Source organism: Nyctereutes procyonoides, unplaced genomic scaffold (genome assembly GCF_905146905.1).
Source record: "Nyctereutes procyonoides isolate TBG_1078 unplaced genomic scaffold, NYPRO_anot_genome, whole genome shotgun sequence".
Taxonomy (NCBI): domain Eukaryota; kingdom Metazoa; phylum Chordata; class Mammalia; order Carnivora; family Canidae; genus Nyctereutes; species Nyctereutes procyonoides.
Genome location: NW_026575117.1, coordinates 20736638 through 20755446, shown reverse-complemented (window position 1 = coordinate 20755446; position 18809 = coordinate 20736638). Strand labels below are relative to the sequence as shown.

The 18809-nt window shown below is 32.9% G+C and overlaps 1 protein-coding gene across 13 annotated transcripts in view; it reads left to right on the top strand.

The window, feature by feature from the left end:
- The window catches only part of KCNT2 (potassium sodium-activated channel subfamily T member 2), a 377566-nt gene that overhangs the window by 311379 nt on the left and 47378 nt on the right, over nt 1-18809 (top strand). For 7 of the 13 annotated variants that reach the window (XM_055334362.1, XM_055334356.1, XM_055334360.1 and 4 more), the window contains 4 exons: nt 1298-1399; nt 3837-3920; nt 4811-4939; nt 15646-15696. In XM_055334362.1, coding sequence (XP_055190337.1) covers nt 1298-1399; nt 3837-3920; nt 4811-4939; nt 15646-15696 — 366 coding nt within the window. Of the gene's footprint in view, nt 1-1297; nt 1400-3836; nt 3921-4810; nt 4940-12193; nt 12215-15645; nt 15697-18809 lie in introns of those variants that run through there. The other 6 variants (XM_055334361.1, XM_055334358.1, XM_055334355.1 and 3 more) reach the window with 3 other exon arrangements.

Below are 18809 nucleotides of genomic sequence, written 5' to 3'. Positions count from 1 at the left end.
TAATTCTGTGTCCCAACCTCACCTGTTTGTCCAGGGGATGCTCAGGGGTCAGGTCACCTTCATGCCTTCACAACAAGCAACAGCAGTAGCCCTCTTTCGTTCCTTGAATCATACTCTCTGGCACATAGTTTGAAAATCAGGGTATGGGAGGCTTTCCTTCCCTTGAGGAGCCTTCAAATTTGCTACATTAAAAACAAGAGCTTCCTTCCATTGCCTCAAGGAGCAAGGGCTGATTTTTCTTTATTTGTTCAGCAGCATCTATCTCTCCAAGTAAAGTTGGCAACAAATAAAACCAACATTTTTGAGATTATCATTTGCTAAGTACAAGATTAACTTGGCTTCTTAAGAAACTCCTTATAATCTTACACAACATTTGCTCTCCTGTCTTCATTATTAAGGGAAGATGATAGCAACATAATTTTTCAGAAAAAACTCCCACACGCTGTAATACACACACATGCACTGTTTCTTTTCTTTGTCTTTTCTCTTTTCTCTTCTTGGCATTTAGAGTTTAGTTGCAGTTGCAGTTTGGTGGAGCTGGCACAGCTTAAAAGGCATTTAGACGTGAGAACTCAGATGACAGAAATTGGAAACCCCTGGATGTGGTGGCTTTGACCTGCCTATTTTTGTGTCCTCACATATGAGAATATTCAAAAGCAAAACTTCCAGGTCTTACATTATGTGGCCTTAGGGTTTTTTTAAACATCTTATTAAATGCTTTTATTGTGTTTGTTCCTTTTATTATATTACCTCAAGTCCTTTGCAGAAATATTTATGGGGAGTAAATACTCTTAACTATGGAGAACAAAAAAACAACAACAACAAAAAAAACAAACTATGGAGAACAAACTGCCAGTTCCCAGAGGGGAGGCAGGCGGGGGATGGTTAAGTAGGTGATGGGGATGAAGGGGGGCACATGTTGTGACGAGCACAGGGTGTTGTGTGGAAGTGCTAAATCACTATACTGTACACCTGACACTAATATCTTACTGTATGGTAACTAACTGGAATTTAAATTAAAGTTTAAAAAAAAGGAAATACATGTTTAGTATATGAGAAGGTTAACTTTCCTTAATTATTGGGTATTTTCATTGATTCAGAAAACTTGGTTATAAAAATTAAAGGGACATATTAAAAATACAGCTATATACACTTACTACAATATGCGAAGTAACACACATTGATAGCTAACACCTGTATAATGAATATATCTTGTTCACATATGTCAGGAAAACTTAAGCAGAAAAGCGTAAAATATAGAATCCTCACACATTTTTTATTTCAAACTTCTGAACAGAAAGAACGAGAGAAAGGTTCTAACTTGGCCTTTATGTTTCGGCTGCCTTTTGCCGCTGGGAGGGTGTTTAGCATCAGTATGTTGGACACTCTTCTCTATCAGGTATGTTTCTTTTTTTTCCCCTCTAAAATGTTTATTCTAATTTCATTTAGATTTTATTAAACGAATAATCCGTCTAGTGTTTTTCATGGAGCTGCTCACGTAAAATGGACCCTGGAAGTAATTCCGTGGCTTATTTTGTCTTTTTAATGACAAATGTGCCTATGAAGTGTCATGTAAGAAAAATATTATTTTTCAGAATAATCTATGAAATAATTTTTAGTCATTCTTTAGCATCAGTGTCCTACATATTTTGTGACATTTTAACACATTTTGCTTATAACCCGACTGAAAAAAAGAAGGTAAGAACAAAATGACTGTGTTAAAACAAAGACAACTTTCTTCATAATGCACATTTAAAAAAATAAGATGCCAAATTGATGTCAGTAAACTGATAAACCAAGGACATTTTAAATATCCACTAATTACTGCCTACTTAGAAAAAATATAAAAAAGATTTTGCAACAACTAAGAACCATTTAGTTTGCTCCTGGTATACTTAAGCCAAGTTTAAGTATATTCTTAAAATATACTAAAGGTCATCTAATTTTTTTCGTTAGTGATTTGAATCTATCTTCTTGAGGATAAATGTCTATAATATATATTTAAGAACTATTATTAGTGATTACAATGGTACAGTGATTTACTATTAATGTAATTCTATCCTAGACATTGTCTCATTTGCATCCTCAAAGAAAATGATGACGTAGGCAGGGTGATCAATCGCAATATGTAGATGAGACACAAGGGCCCGGAAAGACAAACTATCCGGTAGTTAGTGTGAACCCTCATCTTTCAGGCCGTGCAGATCTCACTCAATTACTCACAACCTTGTCCCTGTGGTAAATAATTCCACATTTGTATAATGTTTGAGTTTCTTATGGTACTTTTTTTAACTTACCAGAAAATTGTTTTTCTTTATTAATGTCTTCTCAATAGCCGCTTTTCTCCTTCTCGCTTGAAACACAGATCACTTATATTTTTAACAATTTTCTTAATTTTCATCTTTGTGGAGCTGGAAAACCAATGATGAAAAAATAAGTATTACCTGAGGAGGGGTGCAGAGGGAGAAAAAAATATTATCTGAAATACAATTAAATAGATACTAAGTAAAACTGAGAAAGATTCTTCTGTGATCGAATTCCATGAGAGTGAGTGCATGGATTTTGTAACAGCAAGTGGGGCTGTCCCTGTCTTCTTGGTCACTCCTGCCTCTTGTCTTTGCCCTGAAAAAGTTGCAGGACAAATGACCTCTGGACAAGGAATGCATCAGTGAGAAATGCAGTAAACGAATCAGCCATATGTACATCCAAGTCAAAAATAATGTATAATAGTCATTTCCCAAAACTTCAGCTGACTTCTTTTTTCCCCCCATGAATATTTTTAGTTTTTCATTTTGGAAAATAGTTTTAAGTGCTTGAGAATGTGCTTTAAAAATCCCCATCTTTAGCACATACCAAGTTATAGATGAAGATGAGTGGTACGTGTCACCACTGCTCTTGGTGGCCTCCTGTTAGTTCACATTCTAACTACCAGGACACTAACACACCTCAAAACCACACTGCCGTTTCTTTGGCCTGAGAAAAGGGAATGGATATGTTTTCTTTTGTTCTTGTTTAGACAGCAAGGTTTAGTTTTCTGATGTTAGCTGTTGGTAAAATAGTAATGAACAAAGGAGTCTAGTAAATTTAAAAAGTAGTATAACTTAAAGAAAATTTTTGCTATTCAAAATAACTAGATGAATATTTAAATTCTTCAACACATGAAGGTCAAATTCAGGACAGTCATTTCATGCAATCTATTAAATAATTTTTCCATGTCATGGGGAACTGTGCTTGTATCTGTTGAAAGTTTTTCTTTTCACTCAGAACTAAGGATAAATTCAAGAAATTGGCAGCATTGTTAACTTAAAACTGTTGAGTTGTGTTCTGGCAATACATCAAAATATATCTTATATGCTAACACATTTAATAGTCTGATAATGATATTTAATACTAAACTATTAATTCGTTAATATTTAGATTTACTGAATTATTAAAAATTTATTCTACTAGCAAAGAGCTTAACCCTAAAAATCCTTTTGGAATATCTCCTTGCAAATTTCAGTTTTCAGGTTTTTCTTATATTCTCCATTTAAGTTCATAGCTTTTTATTATTAAAAATTCTAATTATAATATGTTTTCATGATGTCTAATAGCATATATAAAATTTAAGTATATCAGGATATTCTGGAAAATAATTATTCCCTGTATTTCCTTATGTAGAGCTTAACTGTTTCTGTGTTTTTAAGACACGGACAGAATAGATTTTCATTTCCTTTTTTGTGGGGGCTTACTGATGTGTTATGAGAAGTAACCTTTTAGAAATGGTAAGATGTTCTCACTGAGCTAATCTGTACATTTCATACACATAATAAATACATATGTTGTTTATATTGCAGTCATTTGTAAAGGATTATATGATTTCTATCACCAGACTTCTCTTGGGATTGGACACTACACCAGGATCAGGGTTTCTTTGTTCCGTAAGTTAATATTTGCTAGAATAGAAGATTGTTCTAATAAATGTTTCTGAAATCCACCTATAATGTACTTTGGCTAACTCTTGTATGTTACTTTTTCCCTCTAATATGTGCTCAAACAGTATCTTCATAGTTTTTTAATTCTTTAAAAAATTTTCAGGGAAACCATTTTAAATTAATAATCACAAAAATACCCATTCTATACAAAATTCAGAACAATTGCATTTTTTTTTCTAGCTGGCATTTGAGACTGATGGTTTCTGACATAGAATGCCATCCTGTGGAGGAAAACAGCAATCATTAAGTTTAACCCCTTAGTTTGATAAATGAGTTTACTATATACAAGTATATTCAATGAAGAGACTTGCTAATAATTCAGATTTATGATAAGCAAAGAGGGATTAGTACTTCTACCTTCTGTGTGGGAGCCCTATGTTCATCTTGTTACATCTCTTTCTCAATATGAGTATTATTAGGAGTTCAGATGGAAAATTTCTTTTGGTGCTGGAGTCTCTTTTGCATTTAAAGATTTGTAGCATCAGCAGACTCTGTCCACTAAATTCTAGTAGCACCCTGTAGTCATTGCAACATTCAAAAAAACCTACATATGTTTTCCAGCATCTCCCAGTCAATTACCAGTGACTACTGTCTACCAATATTGAACCAATACAATGTCGTGCTGCCACAAATTGAGTAGTTGGTCTTCGGAAGTTTGTGGAGCCCCGGGGATAAGTTGAGGTGGAGTGCATAAATAAGTTCAGTACGTGCATAAGCGTTTATGAATGTCACTTTGAGGTTTCAAAATATTAATACATTCTTCCTTTAAAAAGTGAAAAATAATCGGAGTTTTTATTTTTTAAGTGTAATATGTAAATAATTCATATATCTTATAGATGAAAATCACCGAAGATGACCTATGGATCAGAACCTATGCCAGACTTTATCAGAAGTTGTGCTCTTCTACTGGAGATGTTCCCATTGGGATCTACAGGACTGAATCTCAGAAACTTACTACATCTGAGGTTTGGAAATACCAAAATATTCCAGTTTAATGATTAATTTGATTGAATATAGCCATTCCTAATCTTGGGAACAGATTTCTAAAAAATGTCAAAGTGAGAAAGAATGCTCTCTGAACACACAGTGTCAGTTCTCGGAGGTAAAAAACTTAACTATTTGTTCAAGTAAGCTATATCAAAATATTGCTGGCTAAGGGATTATTCTAGAGTTTGTGAACTTTGAGCTCTAAATGCCTTTTGGGGAATCTAAGATTTTGCATGTCTACATTGTCAGGAAGCAAATTAATTTTAAGTAACTTTTTGACACGTAAGAGCAGTTTTCAGGGCAAGCCATATAGCTTTCTGATATATACAGATATATATTTCATATATACACATTTGGAAGGAAGTAAAACAAATTTAGTAAGCATTGAAATTCACGTTTCTCAAACTCTAGATTAAAGACTACTCTGAAGTGAAGATAAAATTTCAAGAGTAGTACCAGACCTTCCTAGAGGAAAACTCAGTATTTTTAAAAGCAAACTAGAATTTATTAAATGAAACAAAATTTCTGATGGCTTCCTACAGCTAAAAATATATGCACACTGATGTGGTCACATTATGTGATTCTAAATAGTTTTTATATTCTTGGTAAAATATCACCTTTTAAATTAGATTCTGTTATGAAATAAAAATTTTGAATAAATGCGCTATCCTACCAATATTTATAAAATTATTTAATATAAATTATGGTTTATGTTCTTGAAATATTTTTCTTCTCAAATACCTCAAAGTTATTCAGAATTTTGGTTACCCATATCTATTTTTGGTCTTATGCAAAATTAACTCAGAAGCTCAGATCTGTTATTTACCTTTTAGTAATCCATGCAGCCATTAAACTGGTTTGTGTTAAAATCAGTGAATCTATACAGAGAAAAAAAGAGCTTTATGGAAAGCGTATGAGCATAGGAGTGGATTTTTGTTTACTTGCTAAACTTTATGGCTTGATATTTAAATAAGTAATACTGAGGACAGTAGGAAATTATTCAGCTTTCCTGAGGTACTTCCTGGTGGTTCCACTGGTAGATGAGGCATGCTAAAGAGAACTTTATTGCCATCTCCTTACTTCATAAGATAATTTGGCCAGATACACATAAAATTTTAAGAATACTGTATCCAAAAAAATATTATTTGATTAAAGGTTAAGAGAAGACAGGTGCTTTCACACCTAAGCAATTATTCATTTTTTATTTGAGCTTGTTAAATACAAAGACGTTTCCATTCAGCAGAGTATTATCATGCTCTTATCTCATGATAATGAGATAAGGCTTTGTGAATTTGGACATAGTAAATTCTGCCCTCAGTCAAGTTCATATTCATCTTATCATTTTATATTATTAAGGGACTTTGTTTTGTGCTGTTCACATTATAGATAGGGAAAGGATAATTGAGTATTTGTATTGCCATCAAGGAGCATTTAACATTACATTTTGGTCACTTCCTCCCATCACAAAAAAGATCCTTTAATAAAATGTTTATAAATCCTCCAAACTCTAGCTTATACGAAAAATGTACATCCTTGAGGAGATAAGAGAAAACTGAGTTAAATAACAATGATATCTCCAGTCTTCCTATGTTGAATTCATCTTTTGGCATATATATTTTTACTTAAATTTTATATTCTGCATATTGTATAAAAATTGAGGCAACCTAAATAATTAAAGATAAAAATAAAGTCACCAAGACTTCTTTACAAAAAATATATTAATAGAGGCAGCGAAATTAGTGTTATCCTACATCTAAAATGAACCAAGTGCTACAATTGAGCCAAAATTCTACTTTTACTTTCCTGGCAAGTAAGGCAAAAATAGAACTGTTGAATTATATAGTAATTATAGTCTGATACATGAAAGGATAAAAATTAATCTTGAGGAAGATTTGTTATTAAAAGAACACATATATTATATTCTTTCTTATTTAAAAGGTTTTAGATAACATGAAGAACAGTATCTTCAATCATAGTTTTACAAGATGCAAAAGTGCCATTAATGTGACTATCCTTTAAGTTAATCTTTTATTTTTTTAAAAAAGGACATCAATTAAATAATAACTCAAAGACACTAGATTTTGTATGAAGAGGAAAATTTCTTTTTCTGATCATATAAAAACAAAGAATAAGACCTTAGTGTCTCTAGTGAGATGAAAGTTTGGCTCATACATTCTACCATCTTTCTCAAATATCAGATGTTCAAGAAAAGTCAAGTGTTAGAATTAAAATGATTTATCATTGCCTCAAATGTTAATTTTCTCTTGCTTTAATTAAGGAAAGAAGCCAATTTCAGGAGGTAGAAACTTCATCTAATAATTAGAATTGAAGAGTCTAACAAATTATTCTGTAAATAGCTGTCAGATACCCATTTTCCCTGACAATTCACACAGGTGTAGTATTGTTCGTCACTCTGCACTGGCAAAGATTGAATGTTATTTCTCTGGAGAGAGTACACAGATACACTGTGGACGGGGGACAGTTGAGGGCAATAATACCACACTAAATTCAGAGAGCTAAGTGAAAGGTACATTCTGTATACTATATCCTTCTGCAGCAGATTAGAGATCTTTCCTGGGAAATCTGAGCAATCCAAGTGGACCGCCTAAAGATGTAGACATGAGACATTCAGTAATCCAGTGATTACCACGAAACTCAATAAAAAGAATCTTACCCAGAGCTATTAATAAATTTTATTAGTCCCCTACTCTTAAATATGAGAAAACAACTAAAAATTCCCAATGTTGGGAAATAGAATGAACCACATAAATAAAATAAAATGAACCACCTGCATAAAATAAACAAGAAATTTAAAAACATGAAAGAAGGACAGGTCATTGAGGAAGAAGACACTTTCAAAACACAAAATAAATACTTCCGCTCCTAAGTATTTATCCAAGAAAAATGAAAATATATCCACACATAGATTTGCATACAAATTTCTTAGCAGCATTGTCCATAATAGCCAAAATTTGGAAAACCTGAATGTCCATCAACTAGTAAAAGATAAGCAAAATGTGTTATGTCCATACAATGGAATACTGATTATCAATAAAAAGGAACTACTTATATATGCTGTTACTTGGATGAACCTCAAAAATACTAAGTCCAATGAAAGAAGGGAGATGCAAAAGACCACAAATTGTATGATTTCATGTTTATGAAATGTCATAAAAATGAATATATGCAGATAAGAAAGCAGATTAGTGATTGCCTAAGTCAGGGGGAGGTGGAGGAAATGGGGAGCCAGTCAATGAACATGATGGGGTTTATTGAGGTATTGGAAATATTCTAAAACTGATTTATGGTGATGATTATACAACTTGGTAAATTTACTAAATATTTGAATTTTATGTTTGAGAATTGTATGATATGCTAAATATATACTAGTGAGGCTATGTATTGAAAAGCTATAATTAGTATTAATAGAAAAATAAGGTATTGTAAGGATGGAAGATGAACAGGAAACTCCATTTTTTTTTTTTGAGAGAGAGAGAGAGAAGGAGGAGATGGGAGGGACAGAGTGAGAGGGAGAGAGAGAATCCCAAGCAGGCTCTGTGCCCAGCGTGGAGCCTTGTGGAGTTTGATCTCACCACCACGACTTGAACCGAAATCAAGTCAGATGCTTAGCTAACTGAGCCACTCAGGCACCCCAGGAAGCTATTTTTTTAAAGGAACATTTAGGGGAAAGAAAAAACATTTGGAACTGAAAATATGATAGCAAAGGTAAAAAAGTTCGTATCATAAAGTTGAGGAAATCACCAAAGAAAACAAGAGCAAAAATTCAAACATGGAACCAGTAAAGAAAAGATAGGATTAGAGGACTAATCCAGGAGGTCTAAGATCTAAATGATAACACTTTCATACAGAAGGAATGCAGTAAAATATCAGTGTAATTATTTAAGAATAATCTCAGACTAATAGTGTGTTAATTTCCAAACGGCGTCACCAAGGGCCCACTATAATGAATTAAAATAGATTCACAGCAAGACATAGACAGCATCATAATATTTCAGAATATTGAAGGAAAAGAGGAGATGCAGGAGGAGAACAAAGGGTAGTTCACATGCAAAGGATATTTGAGATTTTTCAGCAGCAGCACTGAAATCCAGAAGACAAGGGAACAAAGGAACAAACAATGCCCTCAAGATGTTGAGGGAATATTCCCAAACTAGAATTCTATATTCAGCTAAAGCTATCAAACCTATAAGAGTATGATAAATCATATTTCAGCATTGTCTCCAAAAACATTCTACCATGCCTGCTTTCTAAGGAAACTACTCCCACTACAAGGAATGAATACTAGAAAGGAATATTTGTTACCTGGACTCCACAGAATGTCTGGTTTCCTCCACATTTTGTGGAGTCCAGGCAACAAATATGAAGCCAAGGAAATTCTCAGGATGGCAGTGAAAAGACCATCAGGCATAAGGGTAACCTGGAATGGGTTAGAAGGTTTCACAGTGATTTCTTCAGGAAGATGAAATCTATAGAATATCTCAATATCTTACATATCTCAATGTCTTTAAGAAAGATGAGACACTTGCCAGAGATCTCAGAGTGAGTTAAATACATATATAATTAAGCAATTATAAAAATAACAAAGTCATTAACTAAATTTAGGAATGTAGTATCACCACCACCACCAACAAAAAATTTATGCAGGAAATGAAGAGTAACCGTGTTTCTTACATAGCTCATCTGTAAATTGCACTTAGTCATAATATGCCCTTGATTTTGATCTAATCAGAATTAGACTTGAACAATTTTGAAATGATAAAAGGTGGCAAAGGTACTGGAATAGTTGGAAAAGATTAATTCTTCTTCTTCCAGAATGTGAAGTGAATAGATGAAAGCAGAAACTGAAAAAAACAAAAAGACAAAAAAACAAATCAAGCATGCTATAGAGAAAGCAAGATAAAGACATACATATCCAGCTAAAAGAGATAAAAGTAGATGCATTCTACAGAAATAAAAATGATTATGGCAGAAGCTTCTATTTTTCAAAACAAATCATAAGATTTCCTGACAAAACTATGTATTTATGACTAATAAAAACAACTAATAGATTTATAGTCATAGGTAGTCATATTAGACCCATTCATTGATCATTTTTTCAGATTATACTTTCAAGTGTTAAATTCTGTCCTATTCTATGGATAATTTTTTATTAAGTGCTGACATTTCATAGCAGAATGCATTAGGAATAAACAAAGGCAAAAACTAGGCCTTGCTTCCTTATTTCATGGAGTTAAAAAAAATACAATTTAAAGGCTGATGCAGGATTTCATGCCACATCATTTTCTAGTCTGTCTTCAGACTTTCATGTTCTATATATAGAAAACTCTCATGTTCTATATATAGAAAAACAGTTATTTTGCTTTATCGGTGTGAGTAGGGGAAACACTAAATACTTGAGCAGACATCTTTGAGAAGACAAAGGATTATAGAGAATATTTACAATTAAATTTATAAATTCATAAAATGTAGAAAAGACCTGGGATACAATCTCAGTTTTTTGGTGGGCTATATGTTGGTAGAAGAATTCATACAAACACAAAGAATAAAAGTGGAGGTGTATATAGTGCCTCAAAAATCAGTCCTTGGATATAGTTGGATCATAGAGTACAGCTGGATCCTGCCCCTTTTTACCTGGCTCTGTATCACCATGCCAGAGCTTCTACCGCCATGTATATATGTCTGTTTAAGAAAATCTATAACATCAGAATCTCCTCGTTCAAAAACATAAGATGCATAAGGACTCATACTGCTCTTGATGACAAAGAGGAACTATATATACTTTTGTGCATAATCCTTTAGCCACAATTCTGAAATCCAAAAAGCTCACTAAATTTATTTAGTGATAAAACGTCACTTTAATAGTGAAATTTTAATGTGATTGTTCCACTTAAAGTGAATATTCTTACTTTTCATTGCAGAAATATTGTTATTTTTTATTATGAAATGCTACTCAACACCCACTGCAGACATTTCCTGCCATACAGTATATGGTATAGTACTGTCTTTACAAAATCTGATAAGTTCTGAATTACTAAATATATTTATATATATTATATTTGTTCCTATGCTTTTTTTGGTAAGAAAATGTGGAGCTGTATTTACTTCCAGTTTTCAAGAGTATTCAAAGTTGCATTTGTTTGAAGTGTACTATAACCACTGAAAATTTTATTAGAAATTAGAAAGACATCATTTTAAAACTTACTAAAACAGTCTTTTAAATTTACATAATAAATTTGTGGAATATGTTACTCTGATTGTTGATCACTTTCATAATAGTAAATCCTGTAACTTAAAGCATTGATATAATGGAATAATCACTCACTATCTCATCTACCATTAACTCTTAATTATTAAACTGGAACACAGAATTTTTAAATGTATTATTGAAATAAGTTTATCTTTTACAAAATCACATTAATTATTTTAATAGGGATTAAGATAGAATAGTTTTGAAATTTTAGCTGCCCATTCTCTGCCATTATTCACTCAAACATTTTTATTCTTTTGGGCCATATATTAAGAATCCTGAGAGAAATAGTTTTAAGGAGCCTATAATCATATGTTTACTGTGCATTTTTAAATATTTGTATCAATAGGATGCTGGATAATTTGTTAAACTTGAGTTATGTTACACTAAAGAATATAATTGAAAATTTTCTATCTATTGGAAAATGAATGGAATATTATTGCTTAGAATTGAAGACTATGAGAGCATGACTTGTATTGCCTCTAAATACTTATGGGTTATATGGTGACTGGACAGGTCAAATTTTAGACTTCACATCCAATGTGAAGCTCAGAATATTTCTATAAACTAATTAAATTTATACATCAGGGAAAAGTAATTTTATTACAACATTATTGAAAGCCAATAATTTTGTCAAGTAGTCTCTAATGAACTTTATAAGCTCCCGTCAATTGTTTTATTTTTCCCACCATTTTTTCTTCCTATCAAAACCTTAGACAATTTTACTAAGCAAACAGACGAAAAACAATCTAACAGGAACTTTTTGCTAAACTTTTAAAATAATAACCTACTCTTTACCTAATTTCATTCAGGAGCCCTATGATAAGTAATGAAACACATAATTGTATTTTAAGTGTTAAGTGGGGATTTGTCAATTTGTCCTTGTTGCTGTTTCACGTATGTATTGTTTAGTCACTGTTTAAACTGTATTTTGTGTGTTTCTTTTTCCCTCCCTTTGTGTCAGTCTCGAGAAATAGCATCACAAGTAAGTATTTTGTCTTCCTTTCCTCAAATAGTTTAATATGTGAATTTAGAGCTGTTAAAGGGAAAATAATATTAGCAATTGAATTCAGTATTTTGAACGTTAAAACAAATTAATTAAGCTCAAGTTTATAAATGTTCTATTTTCAAGTTAGTGGGTCTGTGTTTCCCTAATAAGATTGCAAGCTCATTTTACCTGTGTGTCTTCAAATTATGTATATATATTAATCCCATCATATGTTTTACTGTGTGGTGTCATTACCTGCTAGTTGGTTACTGGCTGTGTATAGTCTGTGTGTCCTTGAGTGATGCAATCAACTAGGACTGCAAACGGTTGGTTGTCATGTGATATGAAACATCTTTTTCTGCTTCCTGTGTAGGCTGGTCCTCCTAGAAAGGGGTATAGGAACAATAGGACCTAGGATGGCTTTCTCTAGCACACTTTTTAGCATCGAATTTATTCTATAATAGTTTTAATTTATTGTCATGAAGAAGCCATCAGTTTAGTGTTTGATAACATTGACCTGGGCTAATAACTGATTTATTACAATAGAAATAAAATTCCTAACAATGTATTATATATGTATCCACGAATTCATATTCCTAAAGCCTTGATATCATCTTCATGGGATTTGTATTTTTAATTTTATTTTCCATTTTCTTCATATAAACTATGATAAACAATTGTCATTATGTTCTTAGCACTTAACACAGACGAAACCATTACAAATATAAATATTCCCAACTTTAAAAATTCCACTTTGAATGTCAAAGCAATGATAGAATTCAGCTCATTAAGTGTAAAACTTGCATGCCAAAGTAGCCATCTAAAAGTACGTGTCCATTTAAGGAAAATAGCATTTAAAAAAAAAAGAAAAAAGAAAAAGAAAAGTACAAGTCTGTCTTTGAGCTCATTGGATTTTGGAGAAAAGTTGTATCTCATCATAATATCCATTTTTTAAAAAAAGATTTTATTTATTTATTGAATAGAGAAAAAGAGAGTACAAGCGGGGGGTGGGGAGAGAGAAGCAGGCTTCCGGCTGAGCAGGGAGCAATGCAGGAAGCCCGATGCAGGGCTCTATCCCAGGACTCTGGGATCATAACCTGAGCTGAAGGCAGATGCTTAACTGAGCCACCCAGGGACCCATAATATTCATTTTTGATGCAATTATGGTTGCTAACCTGCATCATAGAATAAAATCTGTATAGTAAATGCAAATTCTGTTCGTTAAATTATTTTAAACATCTTAGTTTATTTATGGTTTAATGAGCTATAATTCTATGATATTTTTCAGTATTCTTACTTTGTTTTACTATATATTGAATCCTTCAGAATTTACTAAATATTTATAAAGGAAGCTTCACTTTGGGCTGTATGAGTAATGTTTTAGAGGAATGCTTTCCAACCTATTTCACATCATGGTCCACATTGAAGATATAATGTTTGCTTGGCATGAAGCTGCTTAGGGATTTCAGCTATCATGACTGCCTACAGGTTGAGCAAATTAAAGTTTAGGTCAAAGCAGAACATATCCCTGGCACGTACTGGGTTCAGGGAACTCGTTTTACAGTTTTATTGTTGCTTTTTTAAAACACATTTTATAATGCGATCAACATATATTTCTAAATTTTTAATTTATTTCAATATTTTACCTGACTAACTCCACAAATAAAATTTCAAGTGCATTGAATTGGCATGCATTATTTCATAAAATATTTTAGTAACATGTCACAAGCAAAGTTGCTTCACCTTGTCTTTCCTAAATCCCTTTAGGTGTAAGTCCAGACCTGGTCCACAAGTGATAGATACACTTGCTAGAGTTCACTCTATGTCCCAGAAAGAACAGAATTTTCATTTGGTTAAAAACTTTATAGCTTCTTTTTGGCTTAGTGATGGTTCAGCTCTCTCAGGTTGTCTTTTCATAACATGAGGATGAATAAATGTACGTTTCCATAGTATTTTATATCCCAGTACCAGGAGAAGAAAATTATAAAAAAGAATGGGGCAGAAATGGAATGGGATCGTTTTTTCTGGTTTATTTGTTTTGTTTTTGGCTCTCTGGTTAGTGATTTCATCACTGTGATAGTTATGAATGTGTTTCTAAAGTTAAAAAATAAATGGGCCCATTCACTCTTGCTTTCTTTAGTTTACGTTTTGGTTTTAATTATATAATCTGTGCTAGTATTTCAATTGAGAAATAAATATTGTTTTCACCTAGAACAGCTAAAAAAAAAACACTTTATAGCTTCATGTTTGGAAGTGGAGTGAATCTTCTAGATGTAGGTTTTGGCTATGTTGCAGTTCTATATGTTGATTCATATGTTCTGCACCTTTTATCAGATGTAACTGAATAAAACGACTCTATTTCTGTCCTTCTAATTCCTAGTCACCTTTTATCTCTAACTTACCATGCAGATGCAGGAAGGGAAAGGTTTGGCTCATTTCTGAATCATGACAGCCAATTACAAGTTGACTCTTGGAACTTTTCCCCGCTAATTGCTTTCTTTCTTATAGTTACTATTTTAGGTCTCAACATCCTTCAGTCATTTATTTCCTTATGTAAGCAAAGTGCCTTCCCTCTAACTCACTGGGAAGTTTGAGTTTTCAATATAAGTACCATCCTTACAATCCTTTTGATGAAGGAAAAAACTCTAATTGTACTTTGAATGTGAAGACATTAACTTTGTAATTCAAATTGTTTCTACAATACTGTCCATCCTTTCCAGCTCTAGTTTTTGCTTTTAGATTTTTTTCCTCTCCATCAACTCTCTCCCTTTATCCTCAAATATATACAAGTTTCCCCAGTTCTCAAGAAAAATTTTCCCTTTTTTCCTGTTTTATCTATTTTAAAGATTTTTTAAGTAATTGCTCCACCCATTGTGGAGCTTGAACTCATGATCCTGAGACCAAGAGTTGCATGTTCTACTGACTACGCCAGCCAGGTGCTCCATTATTCTATTTTTTTTCCCTTATCTTACTCTTACTGTTAAACTCTGAGAAAAGTTTATATATGCTGTCTATTCTATTCCTTACCAACGTCTTCCACAGTTTCTTCCCACTACTTTATTTATCTTGTTCTTGCATCAGTAAAAGTCTTTTAGCTAAAATCCTTGGCATTTTAAATTAGTTTTAATTTGTTTAAACGTCATATAATCTTTAGCAGAGTTCATAATCTCCTACATCTTAAAATTCTTTTATTCTACTTTTCATATTATGAGTTACTTTCTTTACCTGTTGTACCTGTTTTTATTGGTTTATTTCTTAAACTTTTACCCTTCTTTCTACTGTTCAGTTTCTGTCTGTAACAGCTCATTTTAGATGCTGCCAATGTGATCTTCATCTGAAGGCTTCTCCCTAACTCATTGTCCCTGGGATTGGCTTTGGAGCCCAAGACTCCAAGTAGCTGCAGCAGTCTGCCTTTGTCTCCCTTCTAGGACTGGACTTCATCTTTAGTTTCCAGAAAGTACTCCGTTAACCACCTGAAGGTAGGTAGGCTAAGCTTCATTGCAATGAGGCTCACGCAGAGCCTTGATCCCTGCACAATGCTAAGCACTTTATTATTTTATTTACTCCTCACCAGAACCCAATATGGCAGCAGTATTATTCTTATTTTTAAATAAGCAGAGATATAGACAAGTTAACTTGAGCAACATCAAAAATTTTGGAAGCAGCCGGCCTGGTTTTGGATCTTATCACTACCTGACACCAGAGCCTCTTTTAATCACTAGGTCTCACTGTAGCAGCTCTACTGATTTCTGAGCCACCTCCCTCTTCCACCGTCTGTTTTGAGGTCCTCAAATGCCTTCATTGAGAATCAACATGGGAAATGACACTTGAAGAGGAACCAGAAATTACTAAAGTCATGTTTGATAGTCTTTTGGTCTTTTTATAGACTTGAACTCAGAACACTTGTAATGTCTTGTGGTTTCAATTATTACCTCTATGTTGATGGATGGCAAGTTGGTGTTCTCTGTCCTTCTAATTCCTAAAAATGAAGAACAACTCATTTTCTGCCAGTTTCTCTTCACTTTATCTAGCAGAGCTACAAATATTTATCGAGCACTGCTAGGCACCAAATGCACTCATCTAGATGCTTGGAATGGATCAGTTAACATACAAGAAAGATTTCTCAGAAAGCTAACATGAAAATTTCATGCCTATTCTTGAATTTACTTCTTGGAAGATTTACTATATTTAAATTCTCTTCTCTTCAATATCTTACATAGAAGAGACAGATTAATGACCGTATTCCTTACTTTACTCACATGATGCATGATGCATATAGTGGAAGCTTGATGCCTACTATATCAAGTCAAATTTCTTGTGGATTTTAAACAACTTTATGTTCCGGCCATTCCTTATTGATACTTCTTCTGTCCCTGTTCCTGGTACAAATCATTTATTCAGTTATTCTTTCTGACCAAATGAGCAATGGACTTGGTACCAGATGACTTGGATTTAAATGTTGGCTCTTCCTTTTACTAGCTGTGTGCGAAATGGCCTATTCTCAACACATAGCAGAGTGAAGACTAACTAGGGAGCATATGATTATCACTTCACAAATTATAAAAAAAGGGCAGGCATGTGTTAATTATTCAGAGCTCATGGCAAACAATTCTGGGACAAAGTACATAGAGTAACATTTATTTCATCAGTTTTCACTGCTACCTCATTTTGAGTGGATAGCATTCCCTTAGAAAACATTTGTTTCAATACACTTACATTTATAAATAATGTAATAGTAAGTTTCTTGTAATTTGGATAAATTTCTTGTACATTAGCCAAACCCCAAGTGCACTCTAATTTATACACACACACATTTCATAAGTCTGACCTCATCTGTCATTTTCTTTCACTTTCTTACAGAAATGTTATCCTCAGATCTTTTTCTTACCTTATTTTACAATTCTTTTAAAATATTTTCTGACTCGGATTCTTATCTTGTGCATTTCCATCCCCAGGAAAGCATTTCTTACTTGCATTATTTACTTACTCTAACTTAATAAGAACCTCATTGGCATACTTATTAGCAAGAAGCTGTTTAAATGCATCCAATCTGTTTGATTTAATTTAACTACATAGGCATGGCTTTCTGTCCACTTAACGTCTTAAACTGCCTTGAGATCATTCTTTCACTTTGCACTGCCATAGGAAGTAAATTAAGCCGTTAGTCACAGCTCCTTGTTAAATGGCTTCTAGAGTCTTTAAATGGCTTCTAGAGTCTATAAAATAATCAGAACCAAATGGAAAATTGCAAAGTTGATCTGGGTCACCTAGGTCTTCATAAGGGAGTGGTGGTCTGTAAGCAACAGTATACTTGGGTCAATAATACTGTTTTGTGTTGATTCTTTACATAAGAATGTGAATATTTGTATCTTTCAAGTCTTATATCATTGTGTCTGTCTTTTAATTAAGACATTACATATATCATAGAAATTTTCTTTCCACGGGCTATTTATCTATAACTGCATATGCTTTAGGGCAGTGGTTCTCAAATGATAGAAAAAGAGGTGTGTGTATTTGTGTGTGTGTGTGTGTGTGTGTGTGTGTGTGTGTGTGTGCTTAAAATGTTTGGGGCATGTTGGAATTGGTGCTATATGCTTATTATAATCATTGTAATGGTTTTTCATAAATTCATATGCTTAGGTCCTTTTTTTTCTGGACCGTAAAATACTAGAGGAGATAGAATGATACCCTCTCTGACCTACCCTACAGTGTGTAGGATCTACCTCACACACATATACCCATGATTGAAACCACTCCTTTAGGCTCTATATTCCTGTAATTCTGGAAAATGATGAGAGAAAATTGAACTGTGAAGAGGACAAAGCTGACAATGAAAGTATGATTCTAAGTATGCTATTTTCTATACACACATATATAAGTATGTATAATACATAAAAACCTAAACATAGAAACCTCAAAAGGATGTTTTATGTAGAAAGCAAATATGTTCTCATATTTGAGAACTGTTATTTCTAGACATAAAATGAATGAATTAAGGAAAACAACTCTTTAGTATTCTTAGAAACCAAAAATTAATGACAATGAAATCAGTCTAAATTTGGACCAGACTTTGATTCTGATCTATTGGGCACACATTAATGTATGGAACACAATAGTTAAAATTAAATAACTATTGGAAGAGTGAAGAAGTGTCTTGAGACCTACAAAAAAGTTATACAAAATGTACAATAATAAGAATTCTGATGCCAATAGTATTATCATTCCACTTTCAAAAAAGACTTAAGCATTATATTGAGGAGAAGAACAAATGCTATACTTTAAGAAAAGATAAAAACATTTCACTACTACACAATGAAAGAAGGTGGATATCATCTGGCTTCATAAGAAAAACAATGAAAAAATGGAGTTAGTGGCATTGGTCAGTAGCATTATGTCATAGAAACATGACATAATTAAAGCATTTTCATTAAATACTTGAAATATATTTCTGAATACTACAACTCAAAAGAGTTATGTATACTTTAGAGAAATATTAACCCTTAAATATTGCAAATTGCTGTTTAGAAAATTTAGTTCTCAGGATTACCAGTAATCTCTAGAACATGTGTGTATGAATGTGAATGGAACATGC